The sequence below is a fragment of the Salvelinus alpinus genome, chromosome 2, assembly GCF_045679555.1.
Source record: "Salvelinus alpinus chromosome 2, SLU_Salpinus.1, whole genome shotgun sequence".
NCBI lineage: Eukaryota > Metazoa > Chordata > Actinopteri > Salmoniformes > Salmonidae > Salvelinus > Salvelinus alpinus.
This window is the reverse complement of record NC_092087.1, coordinates 36069403-36093891: the sequence shown is the minus strand read 5'-3', so window position 1 is coordinate 36093891 and position 24489 is coordinate 36069403. Positions and strand designations below refer to the sequence as shown.

Genomic DNA, 24489 nt, shown 5'->3' with positions numbered 1-24489 from the left:
TTATAATAGAGCCATGTCATCATGGAATGCTCTGCCACCAGAGGTTAATGTTTTTTAAAGCAAGTTTAGCTTTACACAGTTAAAAACAACAAATTGTATCACTCCTCTTTCTAAATATCTCATTTAACTGTACTGTATATAAGAATATGAATAGTGTGTAAATAGTACAACTTTTACTTTGAATTTAATGTAATATCTCATGCTGTTCTTGTCTGTAACGGTTCTGTACTTTGTCATGCATTTGTATGTTTTGTGGACCTTCTGGAAGAGTAGCTGCTGCATGTGGGGCGGCAGGTAGCCTAGTGGTTAGTGCGTTGGACTAGTAACCGAAAGGTTGCAAGATTGAATCCCCAAGCTGACAAGGTAAAAATCTGTCATTCTGCCCCTGAACAAGGCAGTTAACCCGCTGTTCCTAGGCTGTCATTGAAAATAAGAAATTGTTCTTAACTGACTTGCCTAGTTAAATAAAGTGTTTTTTTAAAGTGCAGAAGCTTATGGGGATGCTAATAAACTAAACTCTCTCTTGGGCCTTCCAACAAAGTTCTCGCTACCTCCTGCGTGGTCTTTTTTTATTTTTCCTTCCTTGGTCTTTGGGCTCTATGGCGCCAAGTTGCTCCCTCGTTTGTTGAAACAACACTGAGCACAATATTAAGACAAAATACATTTATTTGCAGTGGTGTAAAGTATTTAAGTAAAAATAGTTTAATGTACTAATTAACTCGTGTTTTGGGGTATCTGTACTTTACTAATCATATTTTTGACAACTTTTGTGATGTTGGGTGCGTTTTTAAATTCACTCTGGAGTGCCAGAACGCGCACTGTGCCGTTGTAGCGCTTCGCTTTAGGTGCGTTCAGAACGCACAATGGGCTGGCCGAGGAGTAGGGTTGATCCGAGCGTTCTGACCTCACAACGGCAGTCAAGCACCCAAGCTAACTGGCTAACGTTGGCTAGCTTGCTAGCTACTTCCAGACACAATTTATAGAACACATCACTCTGACCATTTTACTCGCCCTAGCAGAGCTGGTTAGGCTGTTATCCAGGGCGTTGGTGACTGTGCTGCTGGCAACAATTTAATTACACTTTTTTTGTTGACAAGAGTGCTCTGAAATCGGAGTACACAGGCAGAGCGAATTTACGAATGCACCCATCATTGAAGAAAAGTCCGTCTCTTGATGTCATTAGTGGTCTACCTGAGTGGCCAACCTGCTACTGCAATATGATTATTTTATTGTAACAACATAATTTCAATGAATACTGAAATTATATGGAACCATTTGCATCGATAACATTTAATTACTGATTGAAATGTAAGATATATTTTTATGGTATTAAAATAATTGTCCTCATAATTCATATTGGCAAACTGAATTTAAAGGAATTACGTGTAAGCAGTAAGCACATATTACACAGCCTTTTAGTGGTAAGATATATAAAAATATAAAAGTTGGAGGGGGAAAAAAGTCATTTGCAAAAGGAAAAACAGCGGTGATTTTACCTAATCTACAGTACTTCAGAGGTGCATTCAAAACGGTTTAAACATGGAATAAGTGGTACAAAATTGAAACATTTGCTTGCTTACAGAGCCTTGTTGGTAAAGTTTATGATTGTGATTATCTCTGTGTGTGTGTGTGTGTATATGTATATATAAATAATAAACTCACATGGCATAAATAACTATTTAATACAATCTAATGATCAGAAATATTAAAGTTTCCTTTCATTCGCTGTTTGAAGAAGCTAAACATTTTCCACGTCAGTGTCATTTCCCTGACCTGTCTTCCTGATGGGACAAACACACCTGCCTCCTTGTCAAGCGCATGAAATGGACCAGAGGAGTTCATGCCAGGCCAGTGAGTACTCCATTGGATTAAAAAACGTTTAAAGCACTCAACATTACACATTCTGAACACACCTACACGGAGTCTGGTGGCTCATAAAACAATGGTAAATGGGCACAGCGCCATCTAGAGCATCTCAGTCAAACCTTCGTCACTTATAGCTATATCCCAACACTGAATATATATTCCATAGATCCTTTTAAATGATCACAGGTAATTGCATATGTTTGAATATAATGACAAGCTTCCAGAGACGTCTCAATGTCAAACCCAGAAAACAGCTATTACATCGTGGCTGATCCTCGGTATTGTCCTGTCACTCAAAACACACAATCACCACACATGAACAAGATCACCAGTCTAAAAAGGGTACTGAGGTGGGTCACTGAGGGGCTGGAGGTGCATTTTGGGGCTGACCAGGGGATCAAATCAAAGTTTATTTGTCACGTGCGCTGAATACAACAGGTGTAGACCTTACAGTGAAATGCTTACTTACAGGCTCTAACCAATAGCGCAATGCACACAATGCAAACAGTCCAGGTAGCCATTTGATTGCATGTGAAGGAGTCTTATGGCTTGGGGGTAAAAACTGTTGAGAAGCCTTTTGTCCTAGACGTGGCACTCCGGTACCGCTTGCCATGCGGTAGTAGAGAGAACAGTCTATGACTGGGGTGGCTGTGGTCTTTGATAATTTTTAGAGCCTTCCTCTGACACTGCCTGGTGTAGACGTCCTGGATGGCAGGCAGCTTAGCCCCAGTGATGTACTGGGCCGTACGCACTACCCTCTGTAGTGCCTTGCAGTCAGAGGCAAAGCAATTGCCGTACCAGGCAGTGATGCAACCAGTCAGGATGCTCTCGATGTTGCAGCTGTAGAACTTTTTGAGGATCTCAGGACCCATGCCAAATCTTCTTAGTTTCCTGAGGGGGAATAGGCTTTGTCGTGCCCTCTTCACGACTGTCTTGGTGTGTTTGGACCATTCTAGTTTGTTGTTGATGTGTACACCGAGGAACTTGAAGCTCTCAACCTGCTCCACTACAGCCCCGTCGATGAGAATGGGGGCGTGCTCGGTCCTCCTTTTCCTGTAGTCCACAATCATCTCCTTAGTCTTGGCCAGGTTGAGGGATAGGTTGTTATTCTGGCACCACACGGCCAGGTCTCTGACCTCCTCCCTATAGGCTGTCTCGTCGTTGTCTGTGATCAGGCCTACCACTGTTGTGTCGTCTGCAAACTTAATGATGGTGTTGGAGTCGTGCCTGACCATGAAGTCGTGGGTGAACAGGGAGTACAGGAGGGGACAGAGAACGCACCCCTGTGGAGCTACAGTGTTGAGGATCAGCGTGGCAGATGTGTTGCTACCTGCACTCACCACCTGGGGGCGGCCCGTCAGGAAGTCCAGAATCCAGTTGCAGAGGGAGGTATTTAGTCCCAGGATCCTTAGCTTAGTGATGAGTTTTGAGGGTACTATGGTGTTGAACGCTGAGCTGTAGTCAATGAATAGCATTGTGGGTTGAGAGGGTACAGGGGTACTTGACTGTGGCTGGGGTAAATAACTACTTTTGGGCTTGGCCTGGGGTGGCTCCTTATGCCCTCCACCCTGCCCCTCTGACCACTTGAAGGCCATTTTGGGTTTGTCCTGCTCCCGTTTGGCCCATTTCCCATAGCGCTGTCTCTTATCGTCGCTGAAGTACACAGAGGGAAGAGTGTACTTGTCCCCAGGTATCATTGTCCCCAATGCTGTATTATTGTGGGAGGTTCCTCTAATCGTGGTTGTGTCCAGCTCCCTGGTTGTCCTGTGTTCCGTCCAGCTTAGTCTTCATCTTCCTTTGCCTCACCTTGGCCAACTGAGCGTTCAGCAGAGCCTTCCTCTTCTCCTTCAACTGCTCCCTCTTACTGCGCTGGTCTGTCGTCTGAGAGAAAGAGAGGGAGAGAAAAGGAGAGATAATTAATCAAAATAAAAAATTGAATTAACATCAACAATCTGCTGATTGAACTGATAAGTAATATAAGAAGGTCCTAATCTCAGGGGTTGCGGAGGCTGAGAGTAACTCACCTGGTGTCTGAGCATGTCCAGAGTCTCTGTTTCCTGCGCTGCTCCTGGTCCTGAGAAAATGTAAAGTAGCCCACACCCAGCTCACGGGCCTCTGACATGGACAGACAGAGAGAGAACAGGGAGGAAAAGTAGCAGTGTGAGAGATGGAGGAAGAGGCGAGAGATCAGAGAAGAGACAAGTCAATCCACAGAGAACACACCTCTCAGGGTTTGGTTAAAAAAGTACAGTAAATTCAGTTTGATTACTGTATCTATGAAACCAGTGCCATGCCAACGTTGCTCCCTGATGTCCTCGTAGTGGATTCGTCCCACAGGCCCGTTCATGGCCTCCTCCCTCTCCCAGGCTTACCTCTGCAGCTCTCCACGCATGTCCTCTGACAGTCGGTCCTTCTCAGCCAGGTCACGACTGTGTACAAACATTAAAAAACGAAGCTCAGAACAGTATTGTCATTAACATCTTCTTCTATGAACAAACTTACATTCACTTCCATGTTTGATCAGAGTAAAATATACCCTTTTCCCTGAAAGTCTAGGTCCATTTTCTTGAACCCTGGTAGGTCTTTCTTCATGCATCTCCAAGATCGTCCACCCTAAGGAGGAATCAGACAACGGCTTCTTCAATTCCTAACCCTCGACCACTCAATGACATCTACAGTCCAATACTCTGCCTCTGCTATAGATGAAATATACAGTAGTTTGGGGCTTCATGTGCTGTGCAGACATTACCATTCCTTGCCTGTGTTCTCAGGGGGTGGGTTGGGGGAGGAGCTCTCTCTATCCTCTCTCGCTCTCTCATTGGGCATGATTCTCTCTCTTGTCAATAATCTTCTGGGTGAAATCCACCAGGAAAAGTCCCTCTGTCTCCTCATTTGACACAATGGAAAAGAGGACTGTAATTCCAATGCGAGAAATACAAATGGCATATGCAGGGCCTTCACATGTCAAACTTACATACAGAATATGACAGCATGTAATGACCAGTGTAACGAATTACAAAACTATACCAGGAAAGTCTCCTTTGGTCATCTGCTCATACAGTTTAACTTTCTCCTCTAGTTTGCATCTGTGGACAAAGAGAGACATGGCAAACAGCAATGAGCTCTAATAGAAGGCACCGATGGTGTAGTAAATGTGTTTGTACTCACTTTGCCTTGTTCTCTTCCTCTGCCACCTGTTCCACAACTTTCTGTGCCGGAGCTGAAACCCCCTCATTCTGTTTGATCCATACATTAGGTTTCTACACAGGGACAAGAACCCAATGAACGTTATGGAGGCGAAGTAGGTTGATTTACGTGTATCTGTACGGTACAAAGTTCAATACATACCTTGCTTTTGGGGGATTCGGCACTAGTCCCAGCATCTTGCCCCAATTGTTCATGTTTGAATTGCTCTTGTTTCCTGTAGAGTTCAGCTTTGAGATCAATCAGATGCAGAAAAAAAAGAGTACAGTACAGTATCCTAGCTTGCTATGTGTTAGCGTGCTGGCTAGATACTTACTTATACTTACTCTTTTTTTTACAAGCGTTATCTAATCAGCTAGCTATGGTTCACACTGCTGACAGAAAATGTGACAATATTAATTATTGTAAACAAGTCAACGATGAAGCAGTCACTGCATATTGCTTTTTCTTTTTATCCATGGTTGTTAGATTTCGATATAGCAGCTCAAAGTCAGCTAGCTAGTGGAAGGCAACCAATCTACAACTCGGAAGCAGCCATGTTGTTTGGGTCACGTGATAATTTAAGGGTAGCTAGCTAAGTAGATTCAGGACTGCCACCTAGCGGTGTGGAGTAAGCAACTGGCAGTCTAAAAAAAATATTGATGCTTTCAATGTTGACATAATTCGTTTCTGGTTATAATGGATTTAGGCTCTTGAACATGCAGTTATGTAATATATGTATATGTATATCAGACCAAGTATAGACAGAGATTGTTATTTTACTATGTCTCAGGTATCAAATCAAATTTTATTTGTCACATGCTTCGTAAACAACAGGTGTAGACTAACAGTGAAATGCTTACTTAATGGTTATTTTCCAACAATGCAGAGTTAAAGATAAAATATATATACATATATCATAACCAGAAATATACAATTTCGATGCTTATAATGATGCACAACATTCTGCCCATTAACAGCTGACAAAGAACGGAAAAACTGAAAGTTGAGATAATGTGTTCTTGGCATATTTCAGTACATAGGACAGTGAATATGTCTATTGTAGACTCAGGAAATGCAGAATGTTTCTGTTGATGGACCAGCAAACAGTTGCTCAGGTATGGGTACACATTCTAAAAGGGTCTAAAGCCCACATGACAGTGTGGTGTCATCATAATAGTATGATTAAAGGTGATAATCAGCAAGAACATTTCTGTTATCAGGTTGCAACTGTGCTATTCTTGTTCTTTTATCTATTCAAACATTTGAACAATCCATCTATTCCCAGTTCCATCAACCATGACTGTATTTGCTTTAATGTGCAAACATAGAAGCAAATATGTGTTTGGATTCCAAATGTCTCAGAGGTAAACATCAGAATAGGTATATAAGGTGAAAAGAGGCCCTAGTCCAACCATATCAATGTCCAAGGTATATCTGGTGAGTATAACAATTCGTTTTCAATAAATAAGATATCAGAGGAGATTATATTTAGGTTGGGTATCTCTATTAATTTATACACAAGTAAAAAATATGTCACATTGTGCCATAGGAATGCTTTCGGTAAAAGCATCACAATATACAGTGCTTTAAAATGTTGTTACTTTGTATTTGGTGAGTTCTCTCTACGAAGCGCAAACAGCCATCCATTATGCTACTGAAGAGAAACACCGGTCTCATGATACTGATGCTGTGTACTCTGGCTCTGTGGGCCAAGTCAGTCAGTGCAGGCTCCAGCTTCCTCAGCCCCTCCCAGAAACCACAGGTAAGACAGGTAAGGTGTAGCAGACGTGTGTGTTTGTGAGTAAGGTTTATGAATTGTGTGTAAAATGTGTGTGAGTAATGTTATAGTAAATGTGTGAATAAGGTAGTGTGTGACTCACTGTCGTGGCCTGGCCCTGCAGGGTAAAGGGAAGCCCCCTCGAGTTGGTCGGCGAGACATTGAGAGCTTTGCTGAGCTGTTTGAGGGTCCCCTTCACCAGGAAGACAAACACAATACGGTAAGTGACACAAAGAAGGTTGCTGATGCACATGGATATACCTCTTACAAATAGCTCTACAAATCCAACACTGCTGCTGAATCCAAATCAACCCAATGCCCCTACCATCCACCCAGCCTAAGTCTCTCACTGTTTCCGCTTGTTATAGACCCCCCTTAGCTCCCAGCTGTGCCCTGGACACCATATGTGAATTGATTGCCCCTCATCTATCTTCAGAGTTTGTTGTGTTAGTTGACCTAAACTGGGATATGCTTAACACCCCGGCAGTCCTACAATCTAAACTAGACGCCCTCAATCTCACACAAATTATCAAGGAACCCACCAGGTGCAACCCAAAATCCGTAAACATGGGCACCCTCATAGATAATATCCTGACTAAATTGCCCTCCAAATACACCTATGCTGTTTTCAATCAGGATCTCAGCGATCACTGCCTCATTGCCTGCATCCGCTATGGGACAGCGGTCAAAGACCACCCCTCATCACTGTCAAACGCTCCCTAAAACACTTCTGCGAGCAGGCCTTTCTAATCGACCTCGTCCCGTCAGTCGAGGATGCCTGGTCGTTCTTTAAAAGTAATTTCCTCACCATCTTAAATAAGCAAGCCCCTTTCAAAAAATGTAGAACTAGGAACAGATATAGCCCCTGGTTTACTCCAGACCTGACTGCCCTCGACCAGCACAAAAACATCCTGTGGCGGACTGCAATAGCATCGAATTGTCCCCGCGATAGGGAAGTCAGGAACCAATACACGCAGTCCGTCAGGAAAGCAAAGGCTAGCTTTTTCAAACAGAAATGTGCATCCTGTAGCTCTAACTCCAAAAAGTTTTGGGACACTGTAAAGTCCATGGAGAACAAGAGCACCTCCTTCCAGCTGCCCACTGCACTGAGACTAGGTAACACTGTGCTAGGTAACACTGTCACCACCAATAAATCCACGATAATCGAGAATTTCAATAAGCATTTTCTCTACGGCTGGCCATGCTTTCCTCCTGGCTACCCCGATCCCGGCCAACAGCTCCGCCCCCCACGCTCAAGGTACTAAACGAAATCATAACCGCCATCGCTAAAAGATTGTACTGTGCAGCCGTCTTCATCGACCTGGCCAAGGCTTTCAACTCTGTCAATCACCGTATTCTTATCGGCAGACTCAACAGCCTTGGTTTCTCAAATAACTGCGTCGCCTGGTTCACCAACTACTTCTCAGACAGAGTTCAGTGTGTCAAATCGGAGTGCCTGTTGTCCTGACCTCTGGCAATCTCTATGGGGGTACCACATGCTTCAATTCTCGGGCCGACTCTTTTCTCTGTATATATCAACGACGTCGCTCTTGCTGTGGGTGACTCCCTGATCCACCTCTACGCAGAGTACACCATTCTGCATACATCTGGCCCTTCTTTGGACACTGTGTTAACAAACCTTCAAACGAGCTTCAATGCCATACAACACTCCTTCCGTGGCCTCCAACTGCTCTTAAACGCTAGTAAAACTAAATGCATGCCTTTCAACCGATCGCTGCCCGCACCCGCCCGCCCGACTAGCATCACTACTCTGGACGGTTCTGACTTAGAATATGTGGACAACTACAAATACCTAGGTGTCTGGCTAGACTGTAAACTCTCCTTCCAGACTCATATTAAACATATCCAATCCAAAATTAAATCTAGAATCAGCTTTCTATTCCGCAACAAAGCCTCCTTCACTCACGCCGCCAAACATACCCTAGTAAAACTGACTATCCTACCGATCCTCGACTTCGGCAATGTCATTTACAAAATAGCCTCCAATACTCTACTCAGCAAACTGTTTAATTTGCTGAATTGTAATTACTTGCTACAATGGCCTATTTATTGCCTTACCTCCTCACGCCATTTGCACACACTGTATGTAGACTTTCTTTTTGATCAATTGTGTTATTGACTGTACGCTTGTTTATTCCATGTGTAACTCTGTGTTGTTGTTCGTGTCGCACTGCTTTGCTTTATCTTGGCCAGGTCGCAGTTGTAAATGAGAACTTGTTCTCAACTAGTCTACCTGGTTAAATAAAGGTGAAATTTAAAAAAGGGTCTAAAATGGCGTTATTAACATATTGCTTATCCCTATCTGTTGCTTTCAAAACCACCAAACATGCCAAGGGATGTTAAGGGCTAGGTTTAATTTGGATACTGATCAGCTCTGCCTGTTCTCAGATCAAGGCTCCTTTTGAGATGGGCATCACCATGAGTGAGGAGGAGTTCCAGGAGTATGGTGCCGTGCTGCAGAAGATACTGCAGGATATCCTGGGAGACACTGCCACTGCAGGTGCCCTGCGATGACATTTGAACTTACATACAGCACTACTACTCTAGTTGGATAGAGACAGTGGCGATTTTAGCCTGTAAATCTTGGTGGGGCAAACTCAACTTTTTATTTAATGCATACCAGCAAAGCCACTACACACAACACTAAACAAGACATTAATTGCACTATAACGGTGACAAACGGTGTCCACAAACTGTTAGGGCCTACATAAAGCTGTCCCAATAGCAGAGTCCCAACAGCAGTCCCAACACCTTACCACTGCTACACCTGGTTATCAGCTGAGCCTTGTCTGTCAGCAAAACAGTTCATTCAGCCTCATTTGCTACATATTTTTAAAAAAACAGCTGATATGGCTGACTTGCTTAAACAAATGTGGTTTCTACTGACAATTGAGATGTACATACTATAATACAAGAGAATGGATCAGAGGTAATCCGTAATTTCGATTAAGACATTAATGAGCGAGCTAAGACAGACGTAGTCAATATAACTATCTGTTCAGTATTTTTTAAATGTACAGCAACAGAATTCAGAACAATTGTCCAGTGGCTGTGTTCTTTTACACATCTTAATCTTTTATTTTTATCAGCCAGTCTGAGATATGGCTTTTTCTTTGCAACTCTGCCTAGAAGGCCAGCATCCCAGAGTTGCCTCTTCACTGTTGATGTTGAGACTGGTGTTTTGCGGGTATTATTTAATGAAGCTGCCAGTTGAGGACTTGTGAGGCATCTGTTTCTCAAACTAGACACTGTAATGTACTCGTCCTCTTGCTCAGTTGTGCACCGGGGCCTCCCACACCTCTTTCTTTTGTGGTTAAAGTCAGTTTGCGCTGTTCTGTGAAGGGAGTAGTATACAGCATTGACCGAGATCTTCAGTTTCATTGAAATTTCTCACATGGAATAGACTGACGAGTTTCAGAAGAAAGTTCTTTGTTTCTGGACATTTTGAGCCTGTAATCGAACCCACAAATGCTGATGCTCCAGATACACAACTAGTCTAAAGAAGGCCAGTTTTATTGCTTCTTTAATCAGAACAACAGTTTTCAGCTGTGCTAACAATTGCAAAAGGATTTTCTAATGATCAATTAGCCTTTTAAAATGATAAACTTGGATTAGCTAATGCAACGTGCCATTAGAACACAGATGGTTGCTGATAATGTACGCCTATGTAGATATCCATTTTAAAAAATCTGCCTTTTCCAGCTACAAGTCATTTACAAAATTAACTGTCTACACTGTATTTCTGATAAATTTGATGTTATTTTAATGGACAAATTTTTTGCTTGAACAGTAGTGTATATTCATTTTTTTGCTCAAAGCCCCACCTGCCCTGAATGACAGGTTGCCACTGGATACACTGCCTGTTCATGATGGTAGCTATAACAATTCATTAGCACATATTTGGAATTAACCATATTTGGAGCCAAAGAACAGTCATCTGTCAAATCTAAACCATCAGACAGACAGCAGAGTGCATTAAATGTTCCAGAGCAGCATTGTTTAAAATCATGTTTCTGTGTTTCAGAATGATCACAACTTGGTATAGACACGGAATACAAAGAACCTCCCATTTCCTGTTCTCCAACTTTCTTTTCTCGATTTGTCTTATACCTGATTTACTGTGTGAACATCATTTGAATTGTAAAAGATGAATAAAATAACACTGCTTCATTACTCCCTGGGTCATTTTGGGTCTTTGAACAGATCTCTCATCCTTATCTTCAAAGAGTTCTCTAGTAAAAAGACTGTCTTAGATTGCGGCTCATAATGGCAAAAAATCTGAATTTGAGCGCCAGGAGAATATGAAACAGCCCATCGATCTCACTAAATCTGCCAGAAATAATTATTCTTATAAATCCCCTCAGCTGTTTCCTGCAAGTATAACTCATTTGTTCTGGTCAGATTACAGTCACAGTGCAGTGAATAGGACGCTTGACATAACCCTGTGAAATATGCTAAATTATGACCATGTATTCATTGAAGGAAAGAACCCTCCTCTCTTTGTGTCTTGTTTAATATCTGTTTCAGTTCAGCTGAAGAGGCTGCTACTCAGACCTGGGGAACTAGGGCACCTCTGGCAGTGGGCTGTGGGCCACGTGTGTTTTATTAGGTTGTATTAGAATGCCTCGTCTCTACCTCCAGGCTGCCCTTCCTACAAGAGTGTACTCGCATATCCGGACCTATATACAAACAGGCTCAAGTAGAACACAAAAAACTGTTACATGGGAGACGTGTGTCCATGAATAACTCAAAATCATGTGTTTCTCTGAGTTCAGTAGAGGCACTTCGGTACCATTCACACATTGAACCCATTGTCCTAGCCGCTTTTCCACCTTGATCTGGTGTGATGATAGTGTCTCTCTGGATGTGTCACTGGGTACTCCTGTCAATCATTCTCAAATGGAAATGCTGAAGCTAAACTCTCTTTCTTAACCCATCTCTGACTGCTCACAGGAAGTGGCTAATGGACAGGCCACTCAACCATTTCACGTCTCTATTAAATCTGGAAATAAAATCAACCTTATTTCTCCCTAACGCCGGAGATGTTCAGCCTGGTTCCCCCATACAAAACACTACAGAAATCTGTATAAGACAATGCCCTATATGGACATTCTACTCAGTTTCCCTCTAGTCTATACAACCCCCTGCAAACCCTTTACACACTTAACATCTTTCCTTAGTGTATCAGACTTGAAGCATACACAATTCCTTCCCATCAAACTACACATAAAAACTGACTGAATTGACACCAGTGGAACTAAGGTATAACTTCAAGAGTAAAGTATTAACCTTTAAAAAAATGCCTTTGCACATAACAGGCTTGTTATACCATTACCAACCACTGAGTACACCAGCACCCTCAGGGGTATTTACCTGTTGAGAGTAAATTGGCCTAATGCAGCAGACTCCATGTTCTTGATAGGAGAGGAGTTTAATGAGGGGCGCTGGAGAAAGAGCTGTATTCAAAGGACCAAAGTGCTCATGTATCAATTCACATACAAATCAGGAGAAAGTAAAAATAAGCTTTTAATTGAGTAAATAACAGCCTTTGATAGTGAGGAAGGAACCAGGAAGGGAAGGCTTCTACATCGACTAAATCAAAACCAAATCATTTCACAAGTCAGCAAAACAACACATGCAGACAGGAGGAAAAGAAATACAAACACCAAAATTAAACGAATTAAAGCTTCCGTCAAATCTAATAAAAAAATATGTAAAAATAAAATAGGATTTGGATTCCAGTCGATGCATATGGAGCCTTATGTTCAGGGTGAGATCATAGTTGCTGAAACCATTGGGATCTTTTAGAACAGAGTGAAGCTCAAACTGAGCATTTCACTTAACTCCTAAAACTATGCAAGGGCTTGGGGCCAGCTAAAACAAAGCTTCACAACTACATCCTTTTTTCCTCTTACCTTTTATACATTTTTCTGCAATGTGTTAACTACCAAGACGTTAAATGCCAAAGGCAGCAAACAAAACCAGTTTGGAAAACATAGTTGATTTATTCTATATATTGTTTTACGATTATTATTTAATGTGAACCTTCGATAACACAATTCTCTCCTCCATGAGGCTGCCTATGTTTGAGGAGACCGAGTGTGTGTCAGGTCACTACGACAGCTACACCTTGTACTTTCCATGCCTACAAGGGTGGTAGTCATGGCCTCCGTGGTGACCTTCCCTGTCGTCGTGGTCATATGCCGTAGAGCTGGGTGGTGTTGCGTCGGATCGTGGTGAGCACCGTGGTGATGCTTTCTCCCTTCAGAAGGCTGATCTCACGCAGGGTGTGAATACCCATGCCTGGGTGGGCAAACCTACAGACATCTTTACTAACCTACCGGTACACAGAGAACAAAAATGATTTACATACATGCACTGTCAACCTTAAACTTTCACCTGTATACGCCTAGCTTGTGAATCGGTGCCCGTCGAACCACCCTCCCAAATGTGTGTTGTCGTGTGGTGTTTGTGTGTACCTGTCGGGGCAGGAAATAGGGTGCGTCTGTCTCCAGGAGGATGCGGTCGAGGGGGATCTTGCGGATCGCGTCACGTGCCTCGTATGCACTAGGGTAGGTGATGAGAGCCGTGAAGCCCACACACAGGTTGGGAAACTCCTTCAGGAAGGGCTCGATCACCGGGTAACTGTTGGTGAAACAGTGTCTGTGGAAAAGAAAGGCAAATGTAAGTCTAAGTTTAAGAAACATTCCTTGTGCCTTGTAATTGTTACAAAAAAAAATATGTTTTAAGACATGCTCCAGTACTTTGGCGACTAGTAAGTATATATTTTTTTTACCTCCCACTTTAGGCTGGATGTTACAATGTGTAGTTCCATACATGCATAATCTATGAGCAGTATTACTGACTTACCTCAATTAGCCACGAAATCCTTAGTTTGAAAGTGACTTTTCTGGAAGCTGTGTTGCACCACTTCCCCTACATTTCCCCCCATGTGGACCAGCCCCTAGCAATTTGAGTTCCAGCCAATGAGATTCAGCCCCTCGCCATTTGAGTGACAGCTAGCAAGAATCACACACAGTAGAGCAAGAAAGAGAGCAATGACATGGTTCACATATGATTTTTTTCAGGGACCACTTTTGGCTCGTGGGTGCTACTTTCAGAACTACTCGCTAAAAAGAATACAAAAGTAATGGAGAATCCCTTTAAGATATTTTATTTCTCTCCCTCATGAGGGAAGATAATGAAAGTTCACAGACTTATAACAAGTAATGGTAGACCTACCAATTAGTTAGTGATTTACTGATATCAAATTCTCTTATGAATTATTACGTGATTAAAACTCGTCATTCTGTTACAAAATTAGTAACAGAATTACCAAAACAGTAATGGAATTACAGATACTGAATTGGCTACAATGGGAAATCGTAGCAGCCACAAACCACAAGTTGTGTCACCTGCTACTGTTTTCCCTTCCACTGGCATACTGTTGTGTTCAGCTCAAAACGGTTTGGTTTGTGGCTGCTTTGTGTTAAACCAAGTGTTAAAACAGTCTGTCTTGACAACCACTTCCTCTCCAGTTAATGTCACCTACCCTCAGCTCTTACCGACACCTACCCATGAGCCCCCTCTTTTTCCATTTACTGTTACCAGCGTCCTCACCCACTGAGCACTGACCGACACCGGTCGTCCATTGACGTCGAAAAGTAGTTGAAATTTGGTCAGTCCACCCTGACGTTAATGTTAACGTCCACAGATGGACCGGACCATATCTGAACCTATCATAGATATGTTTCACAAGTTTGGACAGCATAGTACAGTGAGAGCACAGTCCAATACATTAGTACAATACAGTAAAGAAAAGTAGAGTACAGTATATTGTAATGTACTAAATTATACTGTAATCCACTCTACTGTGCTATATTGTACTGCACTCTTACTCTACTGTGCTGCAATATCCAAACTTGTGAAACATGGAGAATGACATTCATATGCATTTCTGTGTAGTACAGATCAGGGACCTATGATGTAAATCCATTTCACTTACTGTAGTTAAAAAACAAAGCAGATATTTCAGTTTTTGGAAAAGGTGGTCGCATAAAAACACTGAAGGAGATTTTACCATAATTCTGTGAGCAAAGTTATCATCTGCACAGTTCTTCCACTAAACTTGTTTTTGTAATTTTTTCTGTGGAAGTTGTTCAAAGTAGTCCTTGTGTATAGACGGGTTGGTTGTTTAGCAACAAAACCGACGTGTACGCAACTATGGGGCAAAACAGACGAGGTTGACTTAGACTGTTGACAACATGTAAACTATAGTTAGTCTCCAATGTTTATTGAAAACATACATTTGCGGAATGAGCACTTCTCAAATACATTGCTAGTTCTTGCTCATCTAGCTAGCAAATTGTTTTGCCATATTAGCATAGACATGACATCCGTCAAAACAAGACATGGTATCAAGAACAAGAAACCTACAATTCCCCACATGGCAGCTTCTTGTCATTGTTGATAGCCATCTGGCCATCCAGAATCACTACACAGGCTTCTGCCCCATTGAAGCGTGCGCATCGTTTTCCTGATGCTAACCCGTCTATAGAGTTGTATGGATTGTTAAACTTTGAAATCAATGGTTTTTGTTCGGCACACATTTTAAAAGTGAAACAAAAAACAGTCAAATTGTAATTCTGTTACTGTGGAATTCCCCATGAACAGTATCACAGTCACACACACATGCAGACACTGACCTGTGGATTTTGTAGTCCTGGGGCACACACTTCTTCATGATGAGCAGCAGGTCATCGTCTGCGTCCCTGCAGTGGATCACCAGAGGCTTGTTCATAGCCACAGCCAGTTTCAGCTGACGTTCAAACACCTACAGGGGGCACCAAACACTCAACACCATCACTACCTCCACCAAGCAGCAGCTTATTAACTACTTCAAATGGATCAGTTGAATGAGAGGGAGAAAATTAAGCTCTGACCATACCTCTTTCTGCCTGGATGTGTTGGTGGAGTTCTTGTGGGAATAGTCCAGGCCAATCTCGCCAAAGGCTATAGCTTTAGGGTGTCGCATGGCCATTAGAATGCTACGCTCGTGGACCTCAGAGTACTCCTTGGCGAAGTGGGGGTGGCACCCGAACGCCCCCCAGACCAGCTCCTCCGCCAGCAGGCCCTCCCACAGCGCTTCCCGCACCATGATCCGAGGGTTGCAGAAGTCAGCGATGCAGCCGTGAAAATCAGTCGGGAAGCTGCTCTGGTGCAGGCTGCGGAAGCGGGCAAAGGTGCCCCGGAAGCCCAGCTTGCCCCACAGCATGTCCAGGTGGCAGTGGGTGTCCACGAAGCCATGTTGGCTCGCCCTCCGCTGGGAGGGGTCGCATGCCCAGATAGGCTCCACCCCCACTGACATTCTCCTGGTGTTGGTGCTGTTGTCATAGCACCTGGAGGGGGAGGAAGAGGGAAAGGAGGGGCCTCCGTCAGAGTACCTTCGGAAGGTCTGTTCACAGGGGCTGGAGAACAGGGGGTGGATTTTGTGTGTAGCAGGCGAAGTGTTGCTGGAGCGAATAGCAGGCTCCCACAGAGCAAAGGGGTCCGGGGAGGAGGAGACACTGCTGGGGGAGTGCGGGGCACCGATGCCCCCCATGCCAGTCCTGGGTGTCCCGGGGGCAGGCGGCTGTGCACTGTTTGGCTTCTCTGGGGGGATTTGCTTGGAGGAAATGAACACCGTCCTCCATGACTGAGGGAAGGGCTGAGCTGGGCTCTCACTGGGTGACTGAACAACACCATTCAGTCTGTTTGTAGAGGGGGAGGTGAGAGAGGGTGCTGTAATACTACCACTCTGAGCATTCACAGCAGGAAAGTTGAGTTTCCAGGTGTCTGGGTGGTATGTTTGAGGCTTCGTGAAGTAAAGTAGAGAGTTAGGAATGTAGTCCAGAGCAGGTAAGGAGGAGTCACTGCTGCTGACCTCTCTCTTGGGCTCCACCTTGGCAGTGGAATGCGATGGAGACTCCTCCTGGGAGAAGGTCTCCACCACCACAGGGTCCTCAACATCTGACCAATCAGGGGAGTCATCCCTTTTCAGCACCACACTCTGAGATGGAAAAGGAGAGAATAGAGAGATATCTCTGTTGAATAATAATATAGGTTCAGGAACAAAATATTTATCTTAATTGAACCGCCCCCAACCAATTATCCATACTACACATGTAAATCCCTGCTAACCAACCTTTGGAACCTTCTTTCCTGTGACTCACCCTTGTGTCTTTTTTGAGACCAGTGTTCTCATCCTGTGTCCCTGTTTCCTCAAACACCATTGGGCGGGAATAGTAGTCTCCGCCCTCGAGGGGAGCCATGTCCTCTGACTCGCTCTCTGACTGGGCTGAGCAGCAGTCCAAGTCAAGAGCCGTGCAGTCGTCTGGTTCCAAACTGGGCATGTCGTCATTGACTGTGTCCAAAGACTGGTTCTTTTTTGTGGACTTCTTGGCGAAAGAAGGGCTTTTCTCGGCAGTTGCTTTGGCCAGGGACCGCTTCTCTCCTCCTCCCCTGATAGCGGCGGTCAAAGCCTTCAGGTAAATTGCCTTCGACCCCTCCTGTGGGGTCCGGTCTTTCCTCTTCAGGCCACAGGCTGACGGTGTAGGTGAGGAGACACGGCTTTCTGACTGGGATGTTGTGTCCTTGAGTACCGCCTAAGGAAAAAAAAAATTGGACATAGATATATCCAATGGAAGCAACACCAGTAAATGACATGTAACACTGGCCATCTGAATTCATTTAGAAGAGGAGGCAAAGAAAGATGACATTTGGGAGAACAGAGCAATGGTCCGTGCATTGAATTGCTTAGCAGAGTCCACAGTCATGATTTACCTTGGACTCGGAGGGAGTGAAATCTTTCAGACATTTTCTGGAGAGATTCCTGAGCCCCTTGATTTTCCCTGTGAAGAGGTTGCTCCCGCTGGGTTCGTCTGGCGAGGTGACCTTTCTCTTGGGTGTGTCTAGGCAGATGTCCTCCAGCTCTCCCAGGCCAGCCGACACGTTCAGATCAGAGGCATTCAAAACCTCACTGGGCGACACACTCCAGCGGGTGGGCTTGGGTGCGCCACCATTGCTCTTGTGGAACTTTGTAGGCGAGCCGAGTGTTGACCGTAGCCAGTCAAACTTCACCTTCTCTCTGTTGTTGCTGTCCATATCAGAAACCCTAGTCAAAAATACAAGCAAAAGAGATGTCTGCATTATTAGTCACTAAAGTCAAACAATACCTTAAAATTGTCTTCAGAACAAGCATATAGTTCAGTGATTTGTATCTTCCCAATGTATCAGACACATCACAATTTGAAAAACACCAATAGACAACAATTTGTTAAAGTTAAGTTTTACCCTGCAGAGCTGTTTCTTTCAACCGAATTATGTTATTTTCTGTAGAAACAGACCTGAAACTTTGTTCTCCATTTGTCTTTCCAAGAGGGTTAGCACAGAGGCATAATTTCTCCCTAATGAAATCACAGAAGAAAAAAAGATGGATAACAAAGTTTCCGTTCTGTTTTAAGATGTGAAGTTTCCGACTACAGACAGGCTTGTTAGCTAGGTAGCTAACTAACCTTCACAAATCAACCTTATTTTCTTTCTCACATGTCAAAGCCACATCTCTGGTCTGGATACTGTGGCTAGTAAAATTTGGTCTGACATGTAAATTACAGGATTCTGCTACCATGCGTTAACTCAGTTGCTACCTAACCTAGCTAGCTAGCTAGCTAATGTTACCTACCTAGATACCTAGCTTAATATGTTAGCTTGGATCACATCACTTTGTTATCATCAAAATGGGTACATTACCTAATATAACATCTGATATAAGACTGATCAAATATTAACAAAACATGTATTCGAAGTGCAATTCGATCGGAGACTATATAGCTAGCTAGTTTAACAACTTTACCTTCTATGAGAATTCTGATGACAGAAAGTAGCTAGCTAACTGTAAAACAGCCACGTGCGCACTGATGAGCAAATCCACGTGACTGATTTGACGTCAAAGGGACATTTGTGATTGATTCATTGGTTGGGGTCTTTGCTGATGAGAAAAAATGTATGTCAAGCAAATATTCTTCAAGGCACATCCAAAATCAAGGGCACAATGTGGGGGAGGATGATTGACCCTACAAACCGATCTAAGGTCAGATCTTGCGTCGTTTCCTAATTGTTTCTGGAAAGGTAAACTGATTCTAGATCTGTCAATTTGCGAGTTCATATGAAATCTTTCAATCCCTGCCATTTTGCAAGACTCCACTTGATGGCAGTGTTGTTACTACTCGGATGAATGAATAAATGCATGAATATTCTTTGCACAGATTCAATTAGTCATGGTTGTAACAGTCTAGTGTAGGTCGTAGGAGTCAATAAATGATCATATCTTAGCCCACTATGTTGTCAGTCTGGTTGGTACCAGGTATAACAATTATTAAAGGTATAGCTATCCATCCATCTAATTGTCAAGGTTAATTGGACAGATCTAGAGACCCCACCCACCATACAGCTCAAACATTACATTTTAGTTTCATATGACTGAATTCTAGGAAAACAATTATCAATACAAACAGGCTTATCTATGTTGACCCTCTTAACCTCTCAGAACTGATTAAGTTAGACTGTTGCATAAGAATAAATATGTTTTTCTATTCCTGCAATTACTACTGTCCCCCAATCCTCTCTCCTTTGACTTTGTATCAGTCATCAGTAGTGGTGTACTGCAATGTAATTACAAGAGACCCAATACAAATAAGCCAATATTCGGGTCAGATAAGGCAAGCTCAAGATGTCCACATGCTCTTGATGGAATAAACATATCAGATTGTTCATAGGTGAGATACTTAGCTATTGCCAAGATTTTATGATTGACAAGATAAGTTGGTTACAATTAGTATGTATAATTCAACTCTCTCATAACGGTTGATAAATGGGAATAAAACCTGAAAAAATGGTACTTGGAAGTTTACAATCTTGGCAATGTCATGTATAGTGATTGACAGCTTCAGAATATGATTTCTGGGGAAACTTAATAAACCTCTCAATAACAGAATCTACCTTTGAAGTCCTTTAATATTATTAATCATTTGTCATTTACAAACACTGTTTCATTCAACCATCAGAGTGCATAATTCATACTTGGTCAGTAATAGTATTTAAAAGTACTGACAGAAAAAATAAAATGTATGAACACAGCAGTGGTGTAACGTACTTAAGTAAAAAATACTTTAAAGTACTACTTAAGAAGTTTTTGGGGGTATCTGTCCTTTACTATTTATATTTTTGACAACTTTTACTTCACCATACATTTTCCCTGACACCCAAAAGTACTCATTACATTTTGACTGCTTAGAAGGACAGGAAACTGGTCCAATTCACACACATATCAAGAGAACATCCCTGGTCATCCCTACTGCCGCTGATTTGGCGGACTCACAAACACAACTGCTTCGTTTGTTAATGATGTCCGAGTGCCTCTGGTGATCCATAAATTTAAAAAACAAGAAAATGGTGATAATGCCGCTGGAGGGGATGGCTGCCTTTTTACGAGCTCCTTACCAAATGTGCTATTGTGTGTGTTTTTTCGCATTGTTCGTAACTTAGTTTGTACATAATGTTGCTGCTACTGTCTCTTATGACCGAAAAGAGCTTCTGGATATCAGAACAGCGATTACTTATCTCGAACTGGACAAAGATTTTTTCTTCAATGAAGACAAGATGGAAATATATGGGATGGAGGTTCAAAATCAAATCAAATTTTATTTGTCACATACACATGGTTAGCAGATATTATTGCGAGTGTAGCGAAATGCTTGTGCTTCTAGTTCCGACAATGCAGTAATAACCAACAAGTAATCTAACCTAACAATTCCACAACTACTACCTTATACACACAAGTGTAAAGGGATAAAGAATATGTACATAAAGATATATGAGTGATGGTACAGAACGGCATAGGCAAGATGCAGTAGATGGTATAGAGTACAGTATATACATATACATATGAGATGAGTAATGTAGGGTATGTAAACATTATATTAAGTGGCATTGTTTAAAGGGGCTAGTGATACATTTTTACATAATTTCCATCAATTCCCATTATTAAAGTGACTGGAGTTGAGTCAGTATGTTGGCAGCGGCCACTAAATGTTAGTGGTGGCTGTTTAACAGTCTGATGGCCTTGAGATAGAAGCTGTTTTTCAGTCTCTCGGTCCATGCTTTGATGCACCTGTACTGACCTCGCCTTCTGGATGATAGCGGGGTGAACAGGCAGTGGCTCGGGTGGTTGTTGTCCTTGATGATCTTTATGGCCTTCCTGTGACATCGGGTGGTGTAGGTGTCCTTGGGGTGCCCCAAGGTGTCCTTGGGGTGCATCCTTGGGGTGCATTGTGAGAATTTGTCGGCGAGGGGGTAACTCGCCTCTACGATCCATTCTATTGGCCAACGTGTAAACTCTGGAGAATCAACTGGGTGATCTCCATTCAAGATTATCCTACCAACGGGATATTAAAAACTGTAATATCATATGTTTCACCGAGTCGTGGCTGAACGAAGAATCAGATAATATACAACTGGCTGGGTTTTCAGTGCATCGGCAGGACAGAACAGCTCCGTCTGGTAAAACAAGGGGTGGGGGTGTGTGTCTATTTATCAATAACAGCTAGTGCACGATGTCTAATATTAAGGAAGTCTCAAGGTATTGCTCGCCTAAGGAAGAGTACCTCATGGTAAGCTGTAGACCACACAATCTACCAAGAGAGTTTTCATCTATATTTTTTTGAGCTGTCTATTTATCACTACAAACCGATGCTGGTACTAAGACCTCATTCAACAAGCTGTATAAGGCCATAAGCAAACAAGAAAATACTCATTCAGAAGCGGCGCTCCTAGTGGCCGGGGACTTTAATACAGGCAAACTTAAATCCGTTTTACCTCATTTCTACCAGCATGTCACGTGCAACCAGAGGGGGAAAAAATCTAGACCACCTTTACTCCACACACATAGACTCTCCCTCGCCCTCCATTTGGCAAATCTGACCATAATTCTATCCTCCTGATTCCTGCCTACAAGCAAATACTAAAGCAGGAAGTACCAGTGACTTGCTCAATACGGAAATGGACAGATGATGCAGATGCTAAGCAGCAGGACTGTTTTGCTAGCACAGACTGAAATACGTTCCGGGATTCATCCAAAGGCATTAGGGAGTATACCACCTCAGTCACTGGCTTCATCAATAAGTACATTGACGACGTCATCCCCACAATGACCGTACCTATATTTCCAAACCAGAAGCCATGGATTACAGGCAAAATCCACACAGAGCTAAAGGCTAGAACTGCAACTTTCAAGGAGCGGAACACTAATCCTGACGCTTATAAGAAATCCCACTATGCCCTCAAACAAACCATCAAACAGGCAAAGTGTCAATACAGGACTAAGATAGCACCCACATCGGTAGCTAAGAAGTGCTTTGAAAGGCTGGTCATGGCTCACCATCATCCCGGAAACTCTAGACCCACTCCAATTCGCATACCGCCCCAACAGATCCACAGATGATGCAATCTCAATCGTATTCCACACTGCCCTTTCCTACCTGGACAAAAGGAACACCTATGTGAGAATGCTGTTCATTGACTACAGCTCAGTGTTCAACACCATAGTGCCCACAAAGCTCATCACTATGCTAAGGACCCTGGGACTAAACACCTCCCTCTGCAACTGGATCCTGGGCTTCCTGATGGGCCGCCCCCAGGTGGTAAGGTTAGGCAACAACACATCTGCCATGCTGATCCTCAACACGGGGGCCCCTCAGAGGTGTATGCTTAGTCCCCTCCTGTACTCCCTGTTCACCCATTGCTGCGTGTCCAAGCACGACTGCAACACCATCATTAAGTTTGCTGACGACACAACAGTGGTAGGAATGATCATCGACAACAAGGAGACAGCCTATAGGGAGGTGATCAGAGAACTAGCAGTGTGGTGCCAGGACAACAACCTCTCCCTCAACGTGAGCAAGACAAAGAAGCTGATCGTGGACTACAGGAAAAGGAGGCCCGAACATGCCCCCATTCACATCGACAGGGCTGTATCGGACCGTTAAGTTCCTTGGTGTCCACATCACCAACAAACTATCATGGTCCAAACCTACCAAGACAATCGTGAACACATTTTCCCCCGGGACACTGAAAAGATTTGGCATGGGTCCCTAGAGCCTCAAAAAGCTGTACCATCGACAGCATCCTGACAGGTTGCATCACCGCCTGGTATGGCAACTGCTCGGCATCCGACCGTAAGGCGCTACACAGGGTAGTGCGTACGGCCCAGTACATCACTGGGGCCAAGCTTCCTGCCATCCAGGACCTACAGTTGAAGTAGGAAGTTTACATACACTTAGGTTGGAGTCATTAAAACTAATTTTTCAACCACTCCACAAATTTCTTGTTAACAAACTATAGTTTTGGCAAGTCGGTTAGGACATCTACTTTGTGCATGACACTAGTCATTTTCCCAACAATTGTTAACAGACAGATTATTTCACTTATAATTCTCTGTATCATAATTCCAGTGGGTCAGAAATGTACATACACTAAGTTGACTGTGCCTTTAAACAGCTTGGAAAATTCCAGAAAATTATGTCATGGCTTTGGAAGCTTCTGATAGGCTAATTGATATCATTTGAGTCAATTGGACGTGTACCTGTGGATGCATTTCAAGGCCTACCTTCAAACTCAGTGCCTCTTTGCTTGACATCATGGGAAAATCAAAAGAAATCAGCCAAGACCTCAGAAAAGAAATTGTAGACCTCCACAATTCTGGTTCATCCTTGGGAGCAATTTCCAAACTCCTGAAGGTACCATGTTCATCTGTACAAACAAGAGTACGCAAGTATAAACACCATGGGACCACGCAGCCGTCATACCGCTCAGGAAGGAGATGCGTTCTGTCTCCTAGAGATGAATGTACTTTGGTGCAAAAAGTGCAAAACAATCCCAGAACAACAGCAAAGGAACTTGTGAAGATGCTGGAGGAAACAGGTACAAAAGTATCTATATCCACAGTAAAACAAGTCCTATATCGACATAACCTGAAAGGCTGCTCAACAAGGAAGAATCCAATGCTCCAAAACCGCCATAAAAAGCCAGACTACGGTTTGCAACTGCACATGGGGATAAAGATCGTACTCTTTGGAGAAATGTCCTCTGGTCTGATGAAACAAAAATAGAACTGTTTGGCCATAATGACCATCGTTATGTTTGGAGGAAAAAGGGGGATGCTTGCAAGCCGAAGAACACCATCCCAACCGTGAAGCACGGGGGTGGCAGCATCATATTGTGGGGGTGCTTTGCTGCAGGAGGGACTGGTGCACTTCACAAAATAGATGGCATCATGAGGGAGGAAAATGATGTGGATATATTGAAGCAACATCTCATGACATCAGTCAGGAAGTTAACGCTTGGTCACAAATGGGTCTTCCAAATGGACAATGACCCCAAGCATACTTCCAAAGTTGTGGCAAAATGGCTTAAGGACAACAAAGTCAAGGTATTGGAGTGGCAATCACAAAGCCCTGAACTTAAGCCCATAGAAAATTTGTAGAACTGAAAAAGCGTGTGCAGAACTGAAGAACTGAAAAAGAGTGTGCTAGCAAGGAGGCCTACAA

At 43.2% G+C, this 24489-nt stretch overlaps 2 protein-coding genes and 1 long non-coding RNA gene across 8 annotated transcripts; 1 reads left to right on the top strand and 2 right to left on the bottom strand.

Annotated features, from left to right (window-relative positions):
* Positions 1-4614: 4614 nt before the first annotated feature.
* LOC139559915 (uncharacterized) lies at positions 4615-5609 on the bottom strand. 3 transcript variants are annotated; one of them, XR_011671848.1, is made up of 3 exons: positions 5215-5609; positions 4894-5126; positions 4615-4753 (listed from the first exon to the last, which is right to left on the bottom strand). It is a non-coding gene; the product is annotated as an uncharacterized lncRNA (long non-coding RNA). The 3 variants fall into 3 exon arrangements; XR_011671847.1 differs by having other exon boundaries at positions 4615-4750; XR_011671846.1 differs by having other exon boundaries at positions 4619-5126; positions 5215-5287; positions 5387-5609.
* Positions 5610-6464: 855 nt separating this feature from the next.
* On the top strand, positions 6465-11023 carry ghrl (ghrelin/obestatin prepropeptide). 2 transcript variants are annotated; one of them, XM_071362107.1, is made up of 5 exons: positions 6465-6489; positions 6669-6814; positions 6954-7049; positions 9239-9350; positions 10875-11023. In XM_071362107.1, the coding sequence occupies exons 2-5, from the start codon at positions 6701-6703 to the stop codon at positions 10877-10879; spliced, it is 327 nt and encodes a 108-aa protein (XP_071218208.1). In that variant the 5' UTR covers positions 6465-6489; positions 6669-6700; the 3' UTR covers positions 10880-11023. The 2 variants fall into 2 exon arrangements, with proteins under 2 accessions (XP_071218208.1, XP_071218198.1); XM_071362097.1 differs by having other exon boundaries at positions 6669-6823.
* A 1335-nt stretch (positions 11024-12358) lies between these two features.
* On the bottom strand, positions 12359-18880 carry tatdn2 (TatD DNase domain containing 2). Of its 3 annotated transcripts, none has more exons than XM_071376335.1 (7): positions 18741-18880; positions 17672-18002; positions 17062-17493; positions 15798-16898; positions 15556-15683; positions 13330-13513; positions 12359-13187 (listed from the first exon to the last, which is right to left on the bottom strand). In XM_071376335.1, exons 2-7 carry the CDS (start codon positions 17990-17992, stop codon positions 13047-13049), a joined length of 2307 nt encoding a protein of 768 aa, XP_071232436.1. In that variant the 5' UTR covers positions 17993-18002; positions 18741-18880; the 3' UTR covers positions 12359-13046. The 3 variants fall into 3 exon arrangements, with proteins under 3 accessions (XP_071232436.1, XP_071232445.1, XP_071232453.1); XM_071376344.1 differs by lacking the exon at positions 18741-18880 and adding an exon at positions 18638-18733; XM_071376352.1 differs by lacking the exon at positions 18741-18880 and adding an exon at positions 18182-18477.
* Between the last annotated feature and the right edge of the window lie 5609 nt (positions 18881-24489).